The sequence below is a fragment of the Populus euphratica genome, unplaced genomic scaffold (assembly GCF_000495115.2).
Source record: "Populus euphratica unplaced genomic scaffold, PopEup_1.0 scaffold35.1, whole genome shotgun sequence".
NCBI lineage: Eukaryota > Viridiplantae > Streptophyta > Magnoliopsida > Malpighiales > Salicaceae > Populus > Populus euphratica.
Genome location: NW_011499860.1, coordinates 1,635,051 through 1,650,341, shown reverse-complemented (window position 1 = coordinate 1,650,341; position 15,291 = coordinate 1,635,051). Strand labels below are relative to the sequence as shown.

Below are 15,291 nucleotides of genomic sequence, written 5' to 3'. Positions count from 1 at the left end.
TATGCCATCAAATATTTTCCTTCGCATCTTCCAGTACATGTCTTATATGGAGAAAGCAGCTAAATGACCTTCATGCTAGGTTGGCTTGGTCAAAGGCTTTAAGAACTCCTTAAATGCATCTGAGGAGACCCGTCGATTGGAAGAACTTGAATTTGCAGATTGTGCTTTATTCATGGAAATTGGGAATGTTGTCAAGCAGTCAAAGCAAGAAAATCATCTTCCATCAACCAAATTAATTCTTAAGGTTATTTCTTTGAATTCCTTTGGTTCCTCATAGTTATCTTGTTTATGATCTCAAACCCTACATATCTAGATTATACCAATTTCCCCAGTTCTCTAATCCCGTTTCTCATGAAGCACCAAGCATGGTAACAAGCAATCCTAAATCAAGTTCCAATCATCAAGCCCACATGCCTTTATTCCTTCTCTTGTGAGTCTAGACACGATTGAATATTACTGCACTGCATTGCCGTATGTCTTGCACGACTGCAATGGGAACTAGTTGCCCTTCGGCTTATAGTGTCAAAATGCTCTGAACTGTAGTGCAGTCCTGCCTGCAAAATGTGAGTTACAGTGCGACACCGATGGTGCCTGGATAGTGTACGAGGGAGGAGGATTCTTTCAAAAAATAGCTATGCCTCCACTAGAGATGAAGATGATTCCTTTCTTAGATTATATGAATAAGCTAAGAGTCAAACTCGTGTTGAGACTTTCTTGTTTCTTTTACCTTTTCATGCTAAAATGCTTCCCCATTAAGCATGGTGGAACTTGGACGGGTCAGCAAAACAGAGTAGCATCGATCCTAACAACATAGTGGTGATGCCCACCAAGAATGAATAATCCCCCAATCTTGGATTCTCGAGAAAAGTACATTCTAATTTACAAACATATGACCCACCCAACCATTCATACACCACCATTAAAATGGTCCTTTTGGAAAAGTTTGGCCATCGCCAATCCACTCCACGATGAAGATGGAGATATATCTAACTGGGGTCCTTGCGTGAAATGTTCGTTGAAAATCAACATAAAATACTAGGATCTGTTGATATTTTTTTTCAGCCACTATCGCGAGAGCAGAGATGCTAGTTTTACCTATCTTCGTCGAAATTTGTCTTTTATTTATACACAAAATTGTAAGGTGATGTTTACGGTTTAATTATATTATTAAAAAAAATTAAAAAATAATTTCCATCATTCTTACAGAATCACTGAAGGAGGTGAAGGTTGAAGTGAACAAAATTAGCAAAAATGTCATCGATCCAAGTAGACTAAAGAGTAAATTCACATGGGAACCATATCAATGTCTGAAATTAGACATGGCAATAATTGCATAACAAATACTATATATTGCGATTACATATTTTTGTTTTTTAAATTATCAAAAGTCAAAGTTTTCGCGACATTTAACCAAGGTATTAGTTATCCGGGCATGGCAACATCTAGACGGCAGTTTGAGACCCTACCAGGAGTTCAGGACCACCACCATCTCTCATTTTGTTTTTGGATAATGCCCTAACAATTGCTATAATGCGCCAGAAAGAACAGCCCATGTTAGCAGGTAGCATACCAACCTTTTCAAATCAAAAAACTGAAACGCAACATAGAGGGAATTAAAAAAATGAGAAAAAAAGGAAAAACATGAAAAAGTCTCCTTCCTGAAATCTAGCATATAAGATTCACCTTTGTTTTTGGGTCTCCTCTTATCATCCATCTTTGGAAAACTCGTGCGTGTCTTCAACTTTCCAAATTCTCTTTTCAGTTTCAAGAACTCGTTTCCTTGCCTTTTCTAGTTTTAATCTCTAAAGGGTCCTCTAGATTTGCTTCTCAATTTCACAAATTTTATTGCTTTTGGACAGAAGTTGATGCTTTCAGGCTTTAGCGGGTGTTTTCTGATTCAAAAGTTTGTTTCTTTGTGGGTTTTATGGAGCTGCTAAAGTTTAGCTTTAATGGGTACAAGGTGATCCCTCTACTTTTCTTCCTTTTGGGTTCATTATTGCATTTTGTTTTGATAGCTCTTTTAATTTGGATAGAAAGAGTAATGGTGGATAATGAAGAGTTACTCTGATCATTTTCTCATACATTTTTTTTTTCTTTTGCATTTGAGGCTATATAGTTTTGTCTCAAGTTCAGTTTGTTTGCCCAGAAACTGGTGGGAAATGCATGATGTTAGAATATATTGATTGGCACCCCTATATTGGCTCTTAACAATCTTGAAAGTTTTCGTTCTTTTTTCTTGCCCTACCTGTACATAACTAGAGTATTAAGTTCAAGTAGGTAGCTTGAAGTATGGCTAAATTAGAGGTTGAGTATTCTAACTTGAATCTGACAATTGAAATCACAACTGCTAAACTTGGCTATTTTTCATGTATACTGGATCCTGTTGTGCATTAGCTGATCAGACAGTGCTTTCTAGAGTTATGTTGTTAATGTTGATGGTGATATGTGAATACAGCAGAAACTCAATTGTTTCAAGGCTTTTGTTGTGATGTAGCATACTTGATTTCAACTGTTAACTTTCTATGGACTGTTGCATTTTGCACAACTGAGACAATTCATTTCCTTTTGCTCTCCCCTTTTCTGAAGAGAAGAAATTAGATTTAGCGAAAGGTTCAATGGGAGGCTAGAAATATCTTGACAACCTGTGGAGGGCTATTCATTCCTTGTTTAATCTATTCATTCCTTGTTTAATTTTTATATTCCTTCTAAATTCCCTTGAGTTGCTGAGTCTGATTGTATAAAGAACTGAACTTTCCACGCTAGAATTCTGGAATCTCAACAGACAATACCAACATCGTTCCTTAATGATTTTGTGTTGCTATGTTCTGTTCCTTTCTTACAATGCCTATCATGTACCAATCATTTTTTAATCTGTGGTTTCCAACTCTTTTTCTTTCCTTGGATGAACCTATGGTTTCCAACTTCAGGGAGATGGAATTAATGCTGTGTCTATGTTGAAGGTTAATTTCTTTGGATTCTCCTGATTCTCTTTATGAAAGGAGTCTGATAGATGATACAAATAAGGTTAACCAAAGTGAGGAAAGAGTCCTGAAACTTCACGAGTTGAACGGAGTGGTAGACCAGTCCTCAAGTCCATTAAATAGTTAACAGGTATGCTTCCATGATTATTTTAGTTTTTTCTGTTCAAATTTATTCGTTGACACTACATGTTTAGTGATCAGTTGAGATAATGTAATTTGGATAATGAGAGTTCATGCTAGTTTTCTGCCTGTATAATTCCTCTTTGTCTGTGTGTGTGTGTGTGTGTTTTTGTTATCCAGGCATCATTGAATGGACTGGATTTAATTAATGTGCTAGATAATCAAGAGCAGATGGTCTTGTATTGTTGTTTGTTTAAATGCAGACTGAATCCATGGTTCAATACTAGAGTGTTACCTTTGTTGAGAGTGCACTCTGAAGCTTGGAAATTTTCCAAATAATTATAAAAAGGTGCTTTGAATGCTTGGCACATGGTTTATTTGCATTCTTTTATTGCTAACTTTGAATGGGGCGGGATTTTTTTTTCCCCATCTATTCTGTCTCTCTCTCCTCTCCATATTTCTTTGGGAAGGGAAAGTGGAACAGTGTTGGGTGTTAAGGAACTGAAAACTTTCTCTATGCTGTCATAGAAACTCTGGGTATTGGATGTGTCCCTGGAGTTCTATAAATCAAGATGATGCCAACGTAATTAGATAAGCAAATCATGTAGTGAAAGGTGCAGAGGTTGTAGTGGAGGTTCTATTTTGCTCTAAGAACTGCAATGGAAATGGAGTAGGCCTACCAGACATTTATTATTAAATATTATCAATAAATGGTTGAAGTGGCCAATATTGATAAAGTGTAATGATTCTTGCTGTATTATAATGACCGAGGCTCATAAACAAGACTGTATATCTTGCACTGAGATCCTCTTAATATTTTAAATGGGAGAAAGAATATGATGTTTGCCTGAAAACATAATTCATTGACACTATTGTGAAATTCTCGAATGCCATAAATTTGCTCTTGTCTTTTCTCTTTTCCCCTTTTCTCTTGTTTAGTTGGGTGTAGCCAACAATAGTCATCTTCATACAGGTTATCTTATTCTTTCTCAATGAAGCCCCATGAGAATGATGAAATTGATTTGGAAGATGGCAAGCTGGAAAAGGATAAAGATAGACCAATACGTAGTAAAGGTGTAAATAGAATACAGAATCAAGCCTTGTTATCCGGCCTTGCATATTGCATTTCCTCCTGCAGCATGATACTGGTCAACAAATATGTGCTTTCCAGCTATGATTTTAATGCTGGGATATCTTTGATGCTTTACCAGGTAATTTTTCATAGCTGTGTATTATTCAACCTGTCATTTTTTGTGTTTGAATATTTGTTGGATTTGTACCTGCTGCCACCAGTTTGAAAATATTTAAAAGTTCTAAGAGCTCATGAAACTTTGTTCTGTGGATGCAGAATTTCATCTCGGTGATTATCGTGTCAACATTGAGTTTTCTGGGTGTAATATCAACAGAACCACTAACTTGGAGATTGATTAAGGTCTGGTTACCTGTGAATTTTATATTTGTCGGGATGCTTGTTACAAGCATGTTTAGGTATGGCATCTTTTCTGCTTTATGGTCTTTCTGTGCATATCATTTTAATAAAAAAGAAATTTTGAACATTGAGATTTCTAGGTGGTCTTTACTAACTCACTTTCTTATGATATATTTGTTTTCTGCGTCCTATCTCATTTGAAATGCAAATATATCTAGCAAGACTTGAAGTAAGATTCACTTAGAACTAGACTCAATATCAAGCTCGTGATACAAGCTGATTCTTTTGCATAAAGTAGAGAGAAATCTTCATTTTCATTGACCTTTTGGTTTGCTGTCTTATATTTCATATACCTGCAGTGTATAGAGCTTACAGGTAGTTCTTTCTAAGTTTTGCATGGTGTAACATGCATCATGACTAGGTTACTATCCATTTTCAGTGGATGAATGTAACATTTTTGATATGGAAATTTCTGGGAAACGAAGTTCTGAAGTAAAACATGTTACTAAGAAGAACATAAACAGTAAAGAGGCTCTTGCATATGTTCACACCTTTCATTAACTGTAACTTTTGCTTAACCGCTGATGGTGGTGAAGGGGTTAGCATAGTGTAGGTTCAGGGTTATGGGTTTCATCTCTCTGCAGATTGTACATTCCCTGAAAGGTATATTGGAATAAAGAAAGAACTATATGCTTATCTCCATTGATATCATATTCTTAAACTCCATGGGTATCTTTCCAAATTTTAGGCTGAGATTTTTACTAGGGTGTGCTCATGGAATACCAAAATTGCATATTGTCGTCTTCTTTTTCTCTCTCTCTTATAACAAATAGCAATTCCCATTGATATTGGAGATTGCTTCTTTGGCCAAAGTCCTGTTAGTTTAGAAGCAAATCTTTTCCCATGATTACTTCTTGATCCTAGAATGTACTACATATATAATCAAAGAGATCTTGTAACACCCCAAAATTTGCATTTACTATAATTGATGATTGCTTTATAATAATGTAAGATTAGAGAAAATTAAGGGACAAAAGTTAAAGAACTAAAGAAAAGAATGTTCAAAATCCAATTACCAACTTAACTAGAAGTAGGATAGATTTACATGATTAAGTAGATGAAGTATGACAATGACCAAGTTGGTGGTGTATGACAATTTTACAGTCATATTGGTGAAGTACCATGTCATGCTTGTGAGGTGTCAAAAGGAAAATAGAGATGTGCTCTCCTTCAAAATTCTCAGTAGTAACTACATTCTTTTCTTCCATTTCTGAACCTAAGAGCCAAACTCCTTCCTACAAACTAACACTACCAAACCTTTTATTCCAAGAACAAGTGTGAAGTATTAGAGCTTAAATGAATAGAATTGTTAGAAAGAAAACCAAAGATAGATTCTGAAGTTAGAAAATAAAGAAAAGATAAAGAAAAGAAAAGAAAAAAAGAGAGAAAGTAAAGGAAAAAGGGTTAAAGTTTAAGGTGAGTGATTAAATTAATAAGTATGTATAAATCCTATTGAATTAGATGTTTTTATGTATGAAGAGTTTCTTTAAATGCTCGCTGAATTTTCAATATATACATAAATAACCTAAGTTTGAATGAAAACTTCATATAATAGTTGCTAAATAAGAGTGATTGTGAAAGATTGAACTATGATGTGTTCTTTTAAAGTAAAAGATATGTTTTATCCCAAATATTTTGTTGATATAATTGCACATGATATGTGAAAAGAGGAAAGCTTGCTTTGCATGAAATTGTGGCCATCTATATGCTACATGTGCTACCATTGAGGTAGCATATGGATAAAAGATATGGACATTCAATTGTCATACATGTTAACTGGGGCAAATATTATGTCAATATGATGTTGGGCCTAGATGTGAAAACTTGAGGAGTTTTCCATGCTTATTTCTTTAATCATTCACTGGGTTATGTCATTAGTAGTTGATAAACTATTTTTAGAGAATCGAAGTGAAATTGAAAGAGGGCTTGAGTGATACGCCACCAATAGAAGTATCTTTGGAATCCTTGATTGAAGTGTACTTAAGTAGTGCTATTGTATCTTTCATAGGTTAGTTTTTGTGTGTGGGTAATTACACATGTAAATGCATAAGTAACACATCTTGTAGTGACACTTCTAGTGTGTAGTTATTAAATAGATCAACTATGTACAAAGAAGTTGAATAACAAGACAAGACAACAGGCTGTTATACAAGTTTGTTTAATGGACGGCACTGTGTATGCTTATAAATACATGTTTGGTTGATAAATTTAATTTATTAGGTAACAATAAGAAGCAATCAGAGAGGTTGGTTTACTTGGCTAGCTAAAAGTACAATTCTAAAGTAAATATGACAAAGGACATTAACTAGGATGAATTATCATAGTAATTAGGAGATGCGTGTGACAGATCTGGGATTCTATAATTGGATGCTGGATCTGTATTTGAAAGTAGTTAATTGTGGCATTTCCTTTGGTTGCATGGTTGTTACAGAATGTGATATATAGGTGAGAGGATGCCTCATCATCAGTAAATTTGCATCTGACAACTGAAAGAATCAAAACAGGATACTTCTTTCTATTTATACTTGCATTTCATTGTCAGTAAAGTATCTAATTTCTTGAATGGCACTTGTACTTTGAGTGTTTTTGTTTCATTCCCCCTATAATCTAAACTATAAAAATCTATATTTTTAGTGCCGAGACCAGAAAACAGTAGAAAATAATTTATCTCGAGGGGAAATTCAGGAGTGTACTTTTCTAGCATCTGGAGGGAACAATTTGGACTCTTTGTCACAATATTTTATGAATCTGGCATCTAGATTCAGTGGTACATATACAATAACCTGGATTCAAACTCACAGTTGAGTGCATGTGATGTAACCTTCTAGAAACCCAGAAATTTTAGGTTTCCATAGTTATTAAGACACTACTTGCTCCCCCACCCCCTTGCTTTGTACTCTTGTGAGAGTGCTGCCAATCATGAGATCTCAATTTTTGGATTACTTGTGTTTAGGTGTTTGAATTTCTAAATTATAATTAGCAGCTATGTTTAAATTACTGATTACATCAATTCTTGCTGTTTTGTGCTTTCTGCAGTTTGAAATACATCAATGTTGCCATGGTCACAATCCTGAAGAATGTTACTAATGTCATAACTGCGGTTGGTGAAATGTATTTATTCCAGAAGGACCATGACAGTAGAGTATGGGCTGCTCTGTTCTTAATGGTATGTTCATTTGTTACAGTAATGGTGTTGGAATTTAGTTTAGGAAGTATTACATTGCACCTAGAATAATACAGTTAGCTAGGTAATGTAGCCTTGGTATTGACTTGGTTTCATCAATAGCATCTTCCTGTATTAAACTACTCCTATTATTGTATACCACCAAAATGGGAACAAGTTATCACATTTGGATTGGTAGTGGAATGCTGACTTTAAAAGAACCATTGGTCTCATGTTATTGTGTTGACAAGTTTTAAAAAAGGTTTTCTTTTTGCCTTGTGCAGATTATATCGGCCATTTCTGGTGGGATTACTGATCTTTCTTTCCATGCTGTTGGCTATGCATGGCAGATCATAAACTGTTTCCTAACAGCATCTTATTCGGTAGAGTACATGAATTTATAGGTTTTGCTTTTTGTACATTTGTTTTCGTTATTTTGTGTTAAAGGATTTAGTGTAGTTAGGAGTAGGAAAGGAATTCAATGCATTAAATTGTTTCTAGATTCACCTTTTATTCTAGAGGAAATGGGTTTAAATAACTAGTTTAGGATAGGGTTCACATAAATTGCTGTTCTGGATTTATGAATCTTAGAGGCCAAATATTTCAAGTGTCTACCAGCTTTTAATGGAAAGCTGAGGACAATTTGGGGTGGAGAAGTTTTTTGCCTCTTATTCCACCACAACACACTCCCATGTTATATGACTCCTAAACGCAAAAGGCAGGTAAGTTTTGTTGGAAAGTTGCAATGTAATGAATATAAATGATGGGTATGGATGCTCAATATTTTCTTTGAGCTTGAATAAGAGTGACTTGTTTTGGAAATGCTGGTATTTCTAGAGATGCGAATGAAACAGAGTATTTGATAAAGAAATAATCAATGAGAGAGTAACCAAATTCAATTCTCTCTTCTCTTGATAGTAATATACATAAATTAAAAAGTAACATATTGATCTCATTACTTGCTATATTACCCACCATGCATATTTTATGACTAAATACGTAAGGTTGCAGTCTAGTAGTTAAAACTTCCTACCTATAACCATCAAGACTTAGGCTGATAGAAATTGACTTGTTAGTTGCAAGCTTGAAAAGATGACTGTAGATACGCCTAGTTCTTGTATTTTTCATTTGGGAAATTTGATTCTTAGAAAAAAGTTGGTTTATGCATTTAATATGTTTATGTTTTAACAGCTGTCTCAGTTAACATGCTGTGTTTCATTTTAATTCTAAACTGCAGCTGATAGATTTTCTATTTCTTTTATTTTGTTTCTGCAGTTGACTCTACGCAGGGTCATGGATACAGCTAAGCATGTCACGAAATCTGGAAACTTGAATGAGTTTTCAATGGTTATGCTAAACAATACCCTTTCTTTGCCTCTGGGGCTTATTCTTATTTTTGTTTTCAATGAAGTTGAATATCTGTCCAGAACGTGAGCTTCTCTTCTCCATTTCCATTTCCACTTTACTGCTGGTTTTATGTTTGTGAATGGTACCCCGTCTACTTTATACACTAACAATGAATATGAAAGTTTAGTCTCTACATGACCAGGATGTTCATAGGGCTTACATAGTTATTTCAACTTTGAATCACCCTGAGATCACTTTCTTCCCTGCTTCCCATGCTTATTTGATAAGTTCATTGGTTTGTTTATTGTTTCCCTTTTCTGGTCGTCTTGTCATAATTGCTATATAAGATTGCTTTTCGAGAAATTGCATTCAACTTTTTTTCAACTTGAAGATACCACGTACCAACTTTACAGCAATTTTTTTCTCATAAACGTAGCTAAACATTAAAATTTTTGTTCAATTGAATCTGTATATTCTTTCAATGGATTATAGAAAGTATGTCTGCTTAAATGTCCCCAATCCTTTTCGCAGACCACTTTTGAGGTTGCCTACCTTTTGGTTTGTTGTGACTCTTAGTGGATTTTTGGGTCTGGCAATCAGCTTCACTTCTATGTGGTTTCTTCATCAAACAGGGGCTACCACATACAGGTCAGGATTAAAATAAAAGATAGTCAATTATTTAAAGATGTATTCTAGGCACTTCTCATCCATGATTTTCAATTTGCAGTCTTGTGGGGTCGCTGAACAAGATTCCCCTGTCTGTTGCTGGCATCCTCTTGTTCCACGTGCCCACCAGTTTGCAAAACTCAGCAAGCATTTTATTTGGTAACATTTCTTCGTTTAGCAGAAATGCACAACCATTCGAGCATGCACACACGACACACCTACACAAGGTGTATACGCGCGGGCATTCTTGAACAACATGAGCTAACAAAGATAATTACTTTTGCAGGTCTTCTGGCAGGAGTATTTTTTGCTAGAGCCAAAATGCGCGAGAGATCTCAGAGCTGACTCTCCCGACTTGTAGTAACTGTTGTACGCATGATTGAGACATGCAATCGAGTGAATCACATCTGACCTCTTGTACACATCATACACTGGGGAATTGGTCGAGTAGTTCCCTTGATGAAGAAAACATTGCAGCACATCTTTTTTGTTGTATTTCAGAAGCCTCCACCTGTAGTTTTCCGGGCTTCCTATGGCCCGGGTATTTGCCTTTTTGTTAGAGATACTTTTATCAGCTTGTAGTATATGTGTTAGAGATACTTTTATCAGCTTGTAGTACATGTTCCAGGTTTTTTTTTTTTTTTGAAGAATAAGGCCCATGTAAGTTGATGAAAAAAAATTGAAGAATTTGTCTGCTGCCCAGTTTCCTGTATTTTGATTTCTTTTTTAATCCAACGATCAACGATTCATATTTCTGTATTTATTGTTCGCATGAGATGATATTAGTATTTTGAGATAATCCTGGTCATTAACTTATGTTAATAATTTGGTTGTATCTATTGGTTTGATTTGAATCCAATTATGTTTACTATTTTAAGTTGATATTAAAGTCAGGATATTTAAGAAACCTGATCAAAATCAGAAAATATCAGATGGATTTAAGCATTTTTTGATAAAACGGTTAGAAAGTGTTTTTAAAATTTTTTGAATATATTTTATTTTATTTTAAATTAATATATTTTTATATTTTCAGATTATTTTTATGTACTGATTTTTATATTTTCAGATTATTTTTATATACTGATTAAAAATAATTTTTAAAAATTAAAAAAATATTGTTTTAATATATTTTAAAATGAAAATTATTTTAAAAATCATATATTTTAAAATAAAAATTACTTTAAAAATTATTTTAAAAAATAACCACTATAATATTTTCAAACATCCTTTAACTATTTAAAAAAAATAAGGCCCACTTAAGTTGATGAAAAAAAATTGAAGAATTTGTCTGCTGCTCAGTTTCCTGTATTTTGATTTTTTTTTTTAATCCAACGCGCAACAATTCAAAGAAATACTATGGAGGGTCCAAATCAACATTTAAATAAAAAATAATGCAAACAAAAAATTGCACAAAGAAAGGATTTACATAGAATTAGTTATAAATTATATTAATTAGGTATGAAATATATCAATTGAGTTGGTGAATTATGTTATTTATGCAAAAAATTAATGAATCTAAATTTTTTTATTATTATTATATGATTTAGAGTTTTGTTGAATAAATTTTTATTGAAATTATGTATCTTGAATTAATTTGTGATGTTAATGAATTAGACTTGAGTTTTGTTATGTTAGTTTTGTAGTATTTAAATATTATGTTGTTATGATAGTACTATTGTCAACATTAACAATAATATCGTTTACAATTAAAGAAATAATGAATTTCTAATTACTAGATTATACGTCTCTCAATAAATTATCTAGATTTATGTAATTAAATTGAGTGAAATATATTTAAAATTAAAGTTGAACAAGCTTTATAGACTTATATGATTAAATTGAATGAAATATGCTTACAATTAAAGTTAACATTGCTTAAAGGATTTAAACTGGGATATGTTCAACTCATTATATTAAAGTATTTATTGTTAGTGATGACATATGAATTCAATATTTAGGTTGACCATTGAAAATGGTTTATAGATTCTAGAGCTTTATTTGGATTGTAGATTTTATAGCTCTATTTAAATAATAGAGCTAAACAAGGAAACTCCTCTAATATAAAGTTTCCTCGGATATCAAGATACATTCAAATGAGTACGCAAACATCACGATCACTTGATCCCTCTAGTTTAGATAGTGTTGTAATAAATTTAATATTGATATGGATATGGAAGCTTGATTTGATATGATACATGCTTTATATTGATATAAAGAATCCAAATCAAATGATGATAAAGATAAGCATAATGTTGATAAAGTTAAGGAAGACAAATTAGTTAAGCTACTAAGCTAATTTATTGGATTTTCCATTCCTGAATTTAAGAATATAAGTAGATATACCTAAATGACATGCAATGATTAAACTTTGAGTCATTGATTTAGGTTTATCAAGGGATGAATTTGACGTCGACCAAATACTCAAAGTCAAGTATGACTGGGTTCGTCGACCAAATACTCAAAGTCAAGTATGAATGGGTTACTACAATTAATTGGTGGTATATCAATAATTCATTATAGTATAAGATGCAATGTTCAACCAAAACTTATATATAGTGGCAGTGTATTTATAAACTAGCGGTATTTACATGGGAGTATCAATAAAGGCTTTATTTATTTAAAATCTCAAAATTAAAAGGGTCATTCTTGTCGAAACCTATTGGTTTTGTAAAGTAATTGTTAAATTGACCTATATTTTTTTGTTATTAGTAGTGACACTCTGTTAGTAACTTCAACACTAGGTTTGAAAATATTATCTTGAAAGATATGTTATATAGAATGTGCTAATAATTTTAAAAATAAAAATTTGATATTTTATATAATGATATGATGGAAATGGATGATAAGATCAAAGAATGACTACAAGTTGAATCTAAACAGAAATGAACACTATTATATGACGAGGGTCATCATTATGACAATATATTGAAAGGTGTTTGTGGCTTACCTATAACAACTATAATGTAGATGATAGATGATCTTTTAAAGGTCCAATAAATATTTTATTAAGCTAAGAGTCAATGTTGAAGAATTCTTAAAACATGAGGTATTATGGCCTCTAATTGTACTTAATGAATTACTTGCTAATGTAGCAAAATCAAAAATATATATGGTAAGTGTTTTTAATCTTGCAACGGTTTTATTTCAAGTTAAGACTCCCCTAATGGTTGGTAGTCAAAGAAAGGTATGAGAAAATATATATGGTAAGTGTTTTTAATCTTGCAAGGGTTTTATTTCAAGTTAAGACTCTCAAGGTATGAGAAAGATTAAAATTGATGAAGAAAATTGTAGGTGTGGTAAATGAACATTGTATCATCAACCATATCCATAGCTAATTACATGTAGTACTTTATGAAATGTCGACCATTAATAATTTATTAATCCTATCTTTTCCAATAAGATGTATAAAAAATACATATTTTTTTCAATTCTTATTTAAAACACCTCTATGGCCTGAATATACTGGGACAATAGTACATGGATGTCCAACTAGATGGAGAATAAAAAACGATAGAAGAAGATCTATTCATCTGCATAACAAGATGTGTGCTAAAGAGGGAAAATCATAAAAAAATATGGTGTATGCAATGAAAGAGGCCATAATAGAAAAACATGTTAAATTGACAATGTATACAAATATGTGCATTTGTTTTCAATTATTAATATAACTTTATTATTTTTTATGTTCATTAATTTATATTCCATTTTTTTGCAATATAACAAATTGTTTTCACAGGTTCGTGAGCTAGACATGGTGCAAATTAGAAGAGATGCTTCAGATTCTACTAATAACCATTTGATAATGCATCCAAGTCCTCATAAATATTGGTTTTGCAATTGTTTTACCAACATCACTCCATAGACATTTGGAACATATAAGTGAGTTAACTTGTATAATAATATAACACTCATATTTAAACTCATTATCATTTTAATAATTATGTATAAATTGATTGATTTTTAGAGCAATGTTTATGTGACACCTTGCCAACATGGTATGATGGGTTTGCACTAGCATGTTCGTCCTTATATTATTGAAGTTAGTTTTTATGATATTAGTATGCTTCGTGGCATCCATCTTGATTATGAATTGATTAGAGTGTTAGTTAAGTATTGGAGGTGCAAGACCCACACGTTCCACTTACATATTAGGAAGATGACACCCACGTTGTAGGATGATACCATGTTAGTTGCCTTCCTCGTAGACGGAGCCCCTATAATAGCACTCAGAGGCTTGGTTGATCTAAAAGACTTATATTCCTAACTATTAAGACACGTGTCTTCACCTATTAATTTTAAAGGTGATAACATCAAGATGACTTGGTATAACACTAATTTTAAGACCTTATTTTAGGTTATTTCTAACTACAATTGAGCGAAATCCATGCTTACATATTTATACCAGCAGTTATGTAAAACATGTATGAAAAAGATGAGAAAAATAGCTCATTGTTTACTATTGCTATAAATATAATTATTTTAAATATTTTCAGTGAAATTGTAGAGAAATGATTATGAAATGACCTCCTTTTCCATTGAAGTAGGGAGAGCACCCTTCCCTGCTATTATGGCTTTTTTAGTATTAATTATTTTTTAAATACTAATTTAAAATTATTAATATAAATACATTTACATCTGGTTATGGGATCATCTCTATATAAGTTGTTCAGAGAGTTAGGAGAACAATATCTTCAATGCTATAATAGGCATGTAACTCTCAATAGAAGCTTGATAGCAATAAAATTTGAATAACACATTTCATATAATAGGAAGACAATTTTCAAGTATATTGGTGGAGGGAGAGATATTTCACTTTAAACCCTACTTACATCCATGAGTTTTACAGTGACAAGTCCGATGCATAATAGCCTCATTAGGTTTGGATTAAAAAAAAATTATTTTTATTTTGTAACATTATTTTTTAGTGTTAAATTGTTTTCTATCATATATCTTTCTTGTCTTGATAGGTTATATAAGTGTCTTATATCGAGGATTTGAAATTAGAAAATTCACTAATATGTTATAAGGGAGATGATTCATGGCTAACACATGTTTTGATGCATTGCTTTGAAGTCATTAAGACACATTGTCATAATAAGATAACGTGGCAATTAGGATTATCTCATGACATCTCAAATTATATTGATATAAATGACAAGTTGTATAACATTAGTCATTATGGTAAAAGAAAAAACAATTGATTGGTGATTCATGCAATTTATCTAAATATTTATCATGTAAAGAGAGATCAAATATTTGTATAGCGACATTTGATAATTGATCTAGAAAGATACATGAGATGTTATTTTCTTATAACATGTTGGTTTATTACACTTATATGTGTGTGTTTTCTGAGGCATCCATATAATTTTATGCATTCCAAGTTTCATTATCCGAGACATAATCGATTGATATGTAATAATTTTTTTTTATAAAATTTATTAAATATCTTGTTCAAATATTATAGATGATGAGTGCTAGTTTTTTATATGTATATATTTGATGCATTATTTTTTATGGGAGGC

At 32.3% G+C, this 15,291-nt stretch overlaps 1 protein-coding gene across 4 annotated transcripts; it reads left to right on the top strand.

The window, feature by feature from the left end:
* The first annotated feature begins 1,579 nt into the window (after nt 1–1,579).
* GONST1 (golgi nucleotide sugar transporter 1) lies at nt 1,580–10,435 on the top strand. Of its 4 annotated transcripts, XM_011024645.1 has the most exons (12): nt 1,581–1,960; nt 2,928–3,111; nt 3,365–3,450; nt 4,075–4,312; nt 4,450–4,589; nt 7,627–7,756; nt 8,038–8,136; nt 9,029–9,183; nt 9,632–9,748; nt 9,828–9,925; nt 10,053–10,351; nt 10,386–10,435. In XM_011024645.1, the coding sequence occupies exons 4-11, from the start codon at nt 4,094–4,096 to the stop codon at nt 10,109–10,111; spliced, it is 1,017 nt and encodes a 338-aa protein (XP_011022947.1). In that variant the 5' UTR covers nt 1,581–1,960; nt 2,928–3,111; nt 3,365–3,450; nt 4,075–4,093; the 3' UTR covers nt 10,112–10,351; nt 10,386–10,435. The 4 variants fall into 4 exon arrangements, with proteins under 4 accessions (XP_011022943.1, XP_011022947.1, XP_011022945.1 ...); XM_011024643.1 differs by lacking the exon at nt 3,365–3,450 and having other exon boundaries at nt 2,961–3,111; XM_011024642.1 differs by lacking the exon at nt 3,365–3,450.
* The last annotated feature ends 4,856 nt before the right edge of the window (nt 10,436–15,291 follow it).